General features: G+C 31.1%; 2 protein-coding genes across 2 annotated transcripts; one reads left to right on the top strand and one right to left on the bottom strand.

Moving 5' to 3' along the window:
- The first annotated feature begins 2109 nt into the window (after positions 1-2109).
- Positions 2110-7962, top strand: LOC109596698 (nucleolar MIF4G domain-containing protein 1). The gene is made up of 10 exons (XM_020012265.2): positions 2110-2428; positions 2486-2690; positions 4821-5500; positions 5552-5666; positions 5720-6251; positions 6302-6477; positions 6528-6712; positions 7198-7362; positions 7412-7543; positions 7597-7962. The coding sequence occupies exons 1-10, from the start codon at positions 2192-2194 to the stop codon at positions 7885-7887; spliced, it is 2718 nt and encodes a 905-aa protein (XP_019867824.2). The 5' UTR covers positions 2110-2191; the 3' UTR covers positions 7888-7962.
- Positions 7963-8821: 859 nt separating this feature from the next.
- Positions 8822-10153, bottom strand: LOC109596709 (mitochondrial coenzyme A diphosphatase NUDT8). Its single transcript, XM_020012280.2, has 2 exons — positions 9620-10153; positions 8822-9557 (listed from the first exon to the last, which is right to left on the bottom strand). The coding sequence occupies exons 1-2, from the start codon at positions 9888-9890 to the stop codon at positions 9109-9111; spliced, it is 720 nt and encodes a 239-aa protein (XP_019867839.1). The 5' UTR covers positions 9891-10153; the 3' UTR covers positions 8822-9108.
- Positions 10154-11568: the final 1415 nt, after the last annotated feature.

Below are 11568 nucleotides of genomic sequence, written 5' to 3'. Positions count from 1 at the left end.
CTTTGAGGGCATTCATTAGGGATAGTTTTGAGTCAGAACCCACTTATTATATCCACTGCATAAGGTACTCCCTAAAAGTGGAATAAAACTCTTTAATCACATTTACACATTTAGGGGTAGTTTTCAGTCATTTCTCTATTTAGGTTTAAATCAAACTAAATTAAGGTGGTACGTAGAATGAAGCGTCCAATCGCAAAATCTCAATTCCACCACCAGCATCTGACATTTTTTAAAAAGAAAGATGTGGGTCCCCAATATGATATAAAACGTAAACCTAGACGTCTTAGAAAAAGAATCGCTGTAATAATCAAAGCGAAAGGTGTACCCAACAAATTTAAATAAAAAAATACAATTACAAAACAATTAAAAACATTAGTCTTATTTCTTAAGACTTTTGATTGTAATATACATATATTTGTATTCCTTTGTTACTTCAGTCTCATATACACTATCGTTTATATGTAGAGCAACAAATTAAAAAACAAAACCATTTTATAAAAAGAACGATTCTTTTTAATTTAAATTCATTTTAAAATTATACATTTTAAAATTATTAGTCTAAACTTTTTTTATTTCGAGCAGGGTTTATAAGTAAAGCAACTAAACCATATATTCAATACAGTTGATTTTTTAATTTATTTCTGCTTCCGACATACGTAAAAATGTCTGAAGGTGTACATATCAATAAAAATTAAACAATAAATTGTAGAAAAGTTACGGAATTGTGAAAAGCAGAGTAAATTTGTAGTCGATTTAAATTTAAACAAATTGATTATTTCTAGGACCATTTCCAATTTTAACAGAAAAAATACACTGGAAGGTGTTCCCAAAATTGGTAGAAAACGTAGGTCTAACAGAGCCGTAGACAGGAAAATAAAAATGTTTGCTGTTCGCGGCCCTTTCATCAGTGCATCCCACATAAATGTATGTTGGTGACTACCATAAAACGAATACTAAAAAAAGCTGTTCTCTATGGTAGAAAATCAGCAAAGAAGCACTTCTTTTCTTTAACAAATAGACCAGCAAGAATACTTTTTTTTCAAGAGAACACGTGGTTTCCCTTGAAAGTCTGTTCCAATTATTTTATTTCATGGATGAGAAGATTAATGAAAGGTATGACCCTAAGTACATTATGACCTATTGGAAACGTTGTGGTTTGGGGATGTTTTTTTGGGTTTGGCATGGATCATTTAATTTATCGTGACATTCTGGACAATCATATGCTTCCATTTGCTGAAGATAACATGAGTTTATGGTGAAACTTCCAGCACGATAACGATCCAAAACACACGTCTCAGTTAGTTAAAGAATGGTTCCGTTTTCAAGAAGTATGTGTAATGTCTTGGTCAGCACCTAGACCTTAATCCAATTGAAAATCTTTAGGATGAAATTGAGCGGAAAATCCATGCAAAAAGACTAACAAATTTAAATGAACTCTACGAAGAAGTTCAAAATCAGTGCAAAGAAATATCGAACGATTATATTGAACAACTACTAAAATCAATAAAAAAAGGTGTTTAGAAGTTATTGGAAATAATAGATATGTTACTAGATACTAAATAAAGGAAGGTTAAATGTACGTATGGTTATTTTATTTTATAGTTGCCCTTGAATTTTTAAGTATTAATAAATAACTAACTAGACACACTAATAAATAATTATATTTCTGTATTGTTGTTATCAGACATACTGAATAACTGACAATAATATGGATTTTTAAAAGTACACTTTTAACAAGACAAATGTAAATGAAAAGTTACTTTACATATAATAAATAATTAGTAATAATAGTATAACAAATTAATAAAATTAATAAAATAATAATGTAAAAAGGATTTAAATATATATTCTATTAATACTAATGTAGTATTTGAATACATGAAGTATTTCCTGGCATCTAGCGAACAAGTTATAAATTTTAGGCTCTCAATTACAGTTTTCTTTCTAGAAGGTTTTTCATAATATTCATTTCATATTTTATATTATCTTCATAAAATATATTAATAATTTAAAATATTTAAATTTAAATTATTTAAATTATTAAATTCTAAATTATTTTATATTTTGTTATGTACATAACTTTAAATTTTGAGGTTATTCAAAACTACATAGTTAACCTCACTTTTTCACATGATATTAAAAACATTTTTATTGTTGTCCTACAGTTCAAAGAGAATATTTATTAATTAAAATGGGAGCGAAATTTAAGAATCATACAAAAGTGCCACAACAAAATGAAGTAAAAACGAGGAAACAGCTTAGAAAGGAAAAACGCAAAGAAAAAAAATCGAAAAAGAATGAATGGTATACAACTAGGAATAAACCAGGTAAATATGTCGTAAATCCAAACAAAGATGATGAGGAAAGCAATTCTATTCCTAAAAAAACTGTTTTGAAGAATGAAAGTATTTCTGAGAAACCTGTCCAGGTAAATGTTTTTATTTTACAATCACCAAGAATGTTCGATAAAAATTATTACTTTTAGGGTTTGTCAGTGGAACAACAACGAAAAAAGGAACAAAAAGAGCAAAAGAATCTTGAAAAAGAAATGCAGAAACAGAGAAGATTACAACTGATTGAAGCAAACAAAATTGAAGAAAGGAACATAAAACAATTAGAAAAGCAATTGAATTTAAACAAGAGAAAGTCAAAAGGCATACCCAAATCTTTTATTGAAGATGGTTTAGGATGTAAGTTGAATTTTTTTATAAATTTTTTATGATAAAATATTCACATTTTACTAAAAGGTATTTGTTTAATTAATAATCTGTAAGATTTCTAGAATAATTGTAATTGCAATTAAAAATTTATCATAAATACTTTAAATTAATTATTATTAATTTAAATTTCCAATTAAATTACTTTATATTTAATTAGAATTAGTAGAGGAATCCAATTTAATTCTATGTTTAAATTATTTCTATTAATACTTCATATAATTATTACTCAAACTTGAGCAAAAATGAGTTATTATTAATAATTATTAATGCAGAAAATTCTTAAATATTTTTTTAATGTAAATACATTATACAGAAAATACAAATCAGTGAAATTTATAAATAAAATCCAAAATATTGGAAATTGTTTATTTAATAAATTTAGAAACAATCAAAGCATTTAACATATTTAAAGCAAAATTAATTCTAAAACTAAATTCGAAAAAATATCATTAGTTCATATACTGTACTTCTGACAGTAGCAATATATTATTTCTAAGAGGTTTTTGCTCAGGAGAAAGCAAAGTAACCGTTTGTTCCTCGCAGTCCACGTCTATGACACAGACAAAACCTGCTACATTGTCTGTAATGATGCCTCCATAAACTTGTTCACACATTGAAACGGACAACAAATGATTTAAAATATGGTTATTAGGCAAAACACGTACTAAGCGTGTCGAATAATCTTCCTCTTTCATTCCGAACGGCAAACAAGATTGAGGAATTGGGTTGTCGCCTATTTTATATATTTGAATATCGGCCCAATTCATTTTAAAACTGTGCGGATATAGCGGCTCCTTTACATATCCGTAGAAGTATCCCCTAATGCGTTCAGCTATTTCTTCCTTTCTCATTTTTTCAGTGCGTTGAACCACTCCGCCGCTTTTCGGCAATCCAATTACATTTACATCGCTGGCAACGTCCCTTTTGAGCATGTGTTCAAGCCTCTCATTGTCCATAACGAGGATAACATCCACTGCAAATTCCCTGACCATGTGCAAGAATTGCTCATAATCCTTCTCCATGTTCCAACTGCTGGTGTTGATTATGACACCGGACGATTTAACTGGCTCTTTTCTTTCTCTAATTACCTCAGCTAGTTGCCTAACTAATAGAGTAAAAAGGGTATAGTTCATCGTTTTCCTCTTATTCCCAACATGGAACACTAGCGGCGCATCGTGAACGAAATCCTCTCCTATTGGAGATGGTCTATCTACGTATAACGCACCAATTGTACCAGGAACTGCTATTTGTCCCTCATCGATATCCAAATCTACGTACATAGGTTTGCGCGAATACTTAACTGCATAATTCAACAATATTCTGCAAAATGTTGACTTACCAGCATCTTTGCCACCGACAATCATCGCATTCGGTCCGTTTGTGTGATTTTTAGCCGCATCGACTCTTAGATTCTCCAATGCAAAGTGACAATTCATGTACTGCCACATTGGAGTGTTTACTCCAATGTATATAGATGCGGGTTTTCCAATAACTTCAAGCGTACATCCGTGCCAGGTGTATATGGCAGTTTTAGATGTTGGCTTGTATTCGTATATTATTCCTTCTACCAGTTCAGTACCAAAGTTTTCAGCCAAGCCGCTCTTCAACTTCACGAAAACTTTCTCATCTTTGTCAACTTCCAATCTGAGTTCAGTTTCCGGCTCTAGTTTATAAAGTGTTCCTTCTGATTTATTTTCTTTCGGCATTTTGTCTTGGTCGTATCAAATGTAATCAAGGTCAAACGATTGGTTACATAAGAAACTTTAATTGTTTAATAAATTATTTCATTGTGACAAGCAGTGTTTGAATTAATAAACGTACAATGTTCTGCGCGTCTCCAAGGCGCATGTGAGGGCGCCACTTGTGGTGACTTAAAAAATCCGCCAATATTTGAATATATCCTATAGGACATGTATATGACTCTGTTCAGAATTCAAAAACTCTTAAGGTAATTTTAATTTAAAATATCTTCAGGTCATAATAGTACAGTATAAGTAGTTAAAGACATATTTAAAATGTTTAATTCTTAATGTTTTATCTATAGCTTAATATACGCATTCTAATTTCCATAGTCTGAATGAATGAATGTTTATATTACAGATTTATTAGAAGTGTGTGACAGTGAACATATGAAGGATGCAGTTGAAGCTGAAAAGGAACTGTTAAATGCAAACGACGATTTCGACGAAGATTTTGCTTTAATGACTGGTTCAAAAATCAAATCAAAATCTAAGATAAACCAAAATAACCAAGATACCTCAGAAAATAACGAGGAAGAATTTGATGATGAAAATGATGGATTAGATGATTTTGAAGATCTTTTAAATGAAGATGATGAATCAGATTTAGATTTAGGTGAAGAGGAAGAATATGAAGATATTAATGAAGAGGACTTGCAGGAAGACTACAGTTCAGACGAAGCTGATTTAAAGTTCAAAGCAGGAATTAATAAAAAAGATATTACTGAATCAGATAATGATGTAGAACATGGGGACTCTGATGGTAGTGAACAATTAGTAAACAAGAAGAGAAAAAAATCTAATGGAAATGTGAATAAAAGCAAAAAGAAAGTCAAGTTTGCAGATGACAGTTCTGATGAAGACACAGAAGAACTTGAAGAAAATTCTGATGCAGATGTACTAGCAGACAACTCTGATGAGGATAATTTAGATAGTGAGAATAAGGAAGAAATCAGTAAATCAAAGTCTAAAATGAATCCAGATGGAACCTGGGAAGATATTTACGGACGATTAAGAGGAAAAGATGGTTCCGTTATAACTGTAAGTCAGTTAAAAACAATAATGGATTTGCAATATATAATTTATTTTTAGAATAATGAACAAAAATACATTCCTCCTGCAGTAAGAGCAAAAATGGAAGCAGGAACTTCTGAGTCTGATAAAAAAAGATCGGAGAAATTAAGCAGATTAAGAAAACAAATCAAAGGTAAATCCAACATAAAATCACAAGTAAACAAACAAACACTTTTATCATTGCAGGTCTCCTCAATAGATTAGCAGAAAGTAACATGCATAGTATTGCGTCACAGATGGAAGAATTGTATATGAACAATAGCAGAAACGACATGAATGATACGCTTACTTCTTTAGTAATGGAATCAGTAATTTCGAATGTAATCACACCAGAAAGACTGCTTATGGAACACGTTTTGCTTATCACAATTCTACATGCGAACGTAGGCACTGAAGTAGGAGCACATTTTTTGCAAACTATTGTCAAAAAATTCGATGAATACCACAGAGATGGGCATCCTGTAGAAAATAAAATGTTGGATAACACCGTAAACGTGATAGCACAATTATACAATTTTAAATTGTTTGATTCCAAATTGGTCTACGAAGTTTTGGACCGTTTGTCTGAGAAGTTTGAAGAGAAAGATGTGGAGTGCATCTTACATATTCTCAAAGCCATTGGCTTTGGATTAAGAAAAGATGACCCTCTGGCTTTAAAAAATTTAATATTGAAGCTGCAGAAACAGGCTGCAAGTGTTTCTGAGGCTACTAGAGATAAGTAAGTTGCCATATTTTTTATTGATAGTTCGTCTAATTTGTGGGGTTCAGTTCTAGGATCAAGTTTATGTTGGATATTCTTCTGGCGATAAAAAATAACAATGTGACCAAAATACCGAATTACGACACGTCATATTCTGAACATCTGAAAAAAATAATGAAAGGTTTTATCAGGAAAGGAAATTATATATCACAGCTAAATATTTCATTGGACGACTTACTGAAAGGTAAAATATTAACATGTTTTGTTATTTGAAGTGTAATAATGTTATTGTAGCTGATGAAAGAGGAAAATGGTGGGTTGTTGGCTCAGCTTGGACAGGCAACATTTCTGAAACCAGTGAGAAAATTAATCAGAATAAATCTGAGGGTTTTTCAACGAAACTGTTGGAACTGGCTCGAAAACAAAGAATGAATACGGATACTAGAAGGAATATATTTTGTATTATTATGTCAGCAGAGGTATGAAATATACTCAGTGACAAAAAGTAGATCCAGTGGTCAAATTTTAACGAAACTTGTCTATATGAGTAAAACAATTATTACATTTTGAAGGTTGTTTGTCAAAGAATTCTCTCATTTATTTCAAATGCTGTTAGTAAAAAGAACATCATGAAAGACTTGCTGGAGATTCAGAAAGACGTCGCCATTCAGCATCAAGTGGTGTATTACGGAATTAAGCACCAGGACGAAACTGATTACCTCATTAGATCAATGCCAAGATGAGTCAATGAATATCTAGATCGTCGTGGATTTCCAATTCTTTATTAGTTAAAAAAATGATATTGACTATTATACTTAATATGTTTGTCTGAAATTTTATTCATTTATTACACTCTAAAGTGTACACCAAAAAATGAATGAAATCTTACCACTGGATACTACTATGTTACCTAGTATAAATAAGCATATTTTTCGGAGTAAAAATACATTTCAAATGATTTTAGGACTACTTAGATGCTTTTGAAAAACTTTTAAAACTTGGATTAAAAAATCAACAGGAACGGGAAATAGTTCACGTTATTTTACACTGTTGTCTTCATGAGAAGGTTTATAATCCTTATTATTCAGTATTGGCACAAAAGTTCTGTGAATATGACAGAAAGTTTCAGGTAACAAGGTTAATTATTGTTAGTTTATTTTTTACAATGTTTCTTTTAGATGACCATAAAATATTCCATATGGGACAAATTAAAAGTTTTAAACGAACACTCAGGCTCTCAAATATCGAATTTGGCAAAGCTGTTGACTCACTTGTTTATAGAAAAAGGATTGCCAATTTCCACATTAAAGGTAAATAAAATGATTACATAACAGATTACAAAATTTTATTCTATTATTTTTAGATTGTTGAATTTAGCGAACTGGATAAAATAACTCTGCGATTTATTCGACAAATATTACTTGGAATATTGTTGCATAATGATGTTGAAGCAATTTTGGGCGTGTTCGAAAAAGTTGCACTGTCCGACAAACTAAAGATGTTCCGTGAAAGTTTAAGACTGTTCATTCATCACTTCCTCTTAAGAAATCTGAAATCAGATACAATAGATGCTGAGCAGAAAGCGTTATTGGAGAACAGATCTAAAATTGTTGAAAAGGTTCTGATTGCCAAAGAAAGCAGAGCCAAATTTTAAATTGTTTTAATAAATATTTTTTTTTGTTTTTTTATATGCTTTATTGGAAAAAATAAAGAAAATATTAATTTGAAAGGTAATTTATTTCATATCCGTACATACATATTATATTTAAATATATTTTTAAAGTTAAAACAAGTTTTAAGTTGTACTTACATTTAATATTAAACACTGGTATGAATAATACTCATAATTTAATGCACAAACATTCAATGATGTCATTTATAATAAAAGTAATTAGAGTCAGTACAAGGTTCATTGAAAGCTATTTCCAAATTCGTCTCGTACTTTTTATTATAGCACCTCAATTCACAAGTGTTGCCAAAAGTCAAGCCTGTTGTCGTGCAAACTGGTGCCATAATCCTGTTGCACAAACATATTTCTTCTCCATAAATGAAAACTGGTAGAACAATAAACAAAATCATAACAGTCTTCATAATAAGCTATTTTTAAAACTAGAAAAAAACTAATTGACATCAATCAATTTAATGATCTAGTTGTGAGTGAGAAACAGCCCAGTTTATAAATAATTTGGATGGGAAATGTTTGTTTATCTGAATCACAACGTAGACAAATTCATTATAATTACTTATGCGCATGTTAATGTTGTTAATAATAGTTAGTTGATAGTTTCTTATCAATTAAAGTTTGTTTATTATAGTTTAAAACAGCGGTCGGCAATCTTTTGGCAGGTAAGGGCAACTTAGTAACAAAAGGAGCCGCGGGCGGCAAAAACAAGGGTGGCGGGCCGTTGGTTGCCGACTGCTGTTTCAAAACATAAATATGTAAGTATTATTATATTTTTTCCACAACTTAAAAATATATTTTTTTTAATTAGTCATTAATTTAATTTGAGATAAAAATTCTTATCTGAATACATTCAGAAATAGGTGTTAAGTCTTTATTTATAAAAATAAGGTGGGTGGATAATATAAACACGTTAATTATTGTCAAAATTTTATTATTTTTTTACAAATTCACTCCATATATCCGCAAAATATGTACAATTGGTCAAAAATATTGTAAAAATATACAATGATAATTAAAATCTTTGGGATTTAAAATTGGTACGTATTTCAGGTAAACAGTTATAATGAAGCTAAATTTGTTCATATCTTATTTTAATTAATATACATAAGAGAGCCTACACCACAATAATTGTACTAGATTTGACAAAACATCAATACCCGGTTTAGTAAGTTGAAATGTTGATAAAATTGCCTAGATATGTTTGCCATAATTTTTTGATTTGATGCTAACATTGGGAACATAGTTGACCTTATGTTTGTACACCTCTCTTGGCAAAAGACATTGCAAAAACACGTTTGTGATAATACCGGTCAAGCCCCATATCCTTCTTTGCCCGCCCAAAAACACGGGGGCTGAAAAAGCCCCCCTAAATTGCGTATGTCGGATTAGCTTCGGATTGCACAGGTCCTCTAGTGATACGCAGAATACTTCTTCAACTTCCTTAGGATTCACGCGTAGCCTGCTCAAATCCAGTTTACCTTTTATTTCACCAACAACAGGCATAACTGATGTTTCGTGCCTGGATATGAGCGTGTTACCTGGACCCCAAATCTTCACGAAGCTAGGATCGATTCCCAATTCTTCTTGGCATTCCCTAAGTGCGGTGTATTCTAAAGTTGGGTCTAGTTCATCTTGCATACCTGAAATTAATATATACAAATCAATTATGTTTTCAACGTTCGTAAAATTCATTAACGGTTACCCCCAGGAAAACTGACTTGTCCCCTATGCGATTTTAAACCGGCCGCTCTGAGTGTGTACAATAGCGACACCTTTCCGTCCATGACGCAAATCGGAACCAAAACAGCGGCCTTCCTAGCCGTCGCTTGACACTGTTTAATGGGTCTGATGGTTTGAAATTGGGCCATTGTTTTCTTGACATTGTCCTCGCTGAGGACCATCTCCGGCGCGAAAACGCTGACATACCTTTTGCCGGTACATGACCGTAGGGCGAAGCGGGACACGTGAAACATTTTTCCGGGACGAATTACTACGTGTGTATCATGACTTGGAATTTATTTGAGTGAATTGGGAAGTGTCACCCGGTCACGGCACCATTGATATGGCAGTTGTTTGCACGGGTACCCTGGGCAATCGTCAATTGTTACGATAACTGGTGGCGGGTTTGTTAACGTCATACATAGGTTGATTCTCACCTCGGGTTCCGTTTCTGACGTTTTTATTGAGCTTTCCACTGTTTTTACGTTGTCATAAAAAGGCGGGAAATTTGAATGAAGCCATATAACGGATCCTAAAAAGAGTAAATTAATTATTATTGTAACCTAAATTTCTATAATATAAAATTACAAGAAGAATCAATATTGATCTATCAACAATTATAATTTAATAATTAATTTAAATTTGTTGTTATCTCATATCTCATATGTACTATTTAATGAATAAGAATTTCTTTAATCGGAGATAATAAAAATTGTTTACAAAACTTGCCCTCAATAAAAAATGTTTTTGTAATATATTAACATTATTTTAAGAAAATTTTTAAATCATACACAATAGACTAATTATTGTTGTTTTTGAGATATTTTTGAAACTTGAATTGAAATGAGATAAACCAAATGATTTTTTGCAGTTTGTTTTGTAAAATGTGATATGTTCAAATAAATGACATTAGTTGTTTTTCAATATCAGTTCACATGCTCCTAAACTGATATTAAACTACTCCAATACGTTCTAAATAGAACGTATCGATAAAATAAAAATTCAAATGTTCATGTTTCAATATTGGAAATAATAATTTATGTTATTAATTTATAATTGTGTAGAAATTCTTATTCTGTGTTATAAATAACAAAAATTTCATCCTGGGTTACAAATTAACAGTTCATTGAAGGAACTAGGGAAGGAAGCTCGAAATAGTGTCGCTCCCATATTTGTTACGTATACTTGCTTGTGGACTACTCTTTCATAATAATCGAAAGCACCCATTATTCGAAGGATGCTTGGTTTTCTATGGTGAAACTAGCTGAATCCGAACATTCGTTCGTTTAGAGCTTCAATTAATTTAAATTTATTTGATGAATGCTGGCGCCATTTAGGACAAATCAGCTGAATATGCAAAGTAATATAATTCAGATAATACAGATTCCGTTAAACACATATGACGGAAAAAAGGCCTTTGGGTACTAATTTTAAAATATATTTAATTTTATTTAAATTTTAAATGATACCATATACTGTATAAGTAGGTGTTCTGAGTAGCTTTTGTTTTAACTTTTCACTTACCATTCCAGTTTGTCTGTCTTTTTTTATGACTGATGAAACTGCGAAATTTACTTGTAAAATATTTTACCTTACTTTATTCAGATTATGACTTGACATGGACTGTACCTTTCATTAATTTACAATCAAAGAAGTGATACTGGAAATCAAATTTGCAAAACCAGTTAACCAAGACATACAGTATTGAATTAAGAAATAAATTGTCTGTCGGAAACAGAAAAAAATATGTATGGTTTTGTTTAAAAAAAAAGAGGGTGATAACAAACAATAAAATATAAAAATTAAGCAAATGAATTTGTTTAGCTATGATCTTCGGCGTTTTTCGTTAGTTTTCAGGTACGTGCTTAAATGAATGAATAACCATGAACATACATGCTGACGAAAATAAATGCACATTTTACTAAATAAGCA

This window comes from Aethina tumida, chromosome 1, assembly GCF_024364675.1.
Source record: "Aethina tumida isolate Nest 87 chromosome 1, icAetTumi1.1, whole genome shotgun sequence".
NCBI classification, from domain to species: Eukaryota; Metazoa; Arthropoda; class Insecta; order Coleoptera; family Nitidulidae; genus Aethina; species Aethina tumida.
This window is presented reverse-complemented; position numbering and strand designations above follow the sequence as displayed.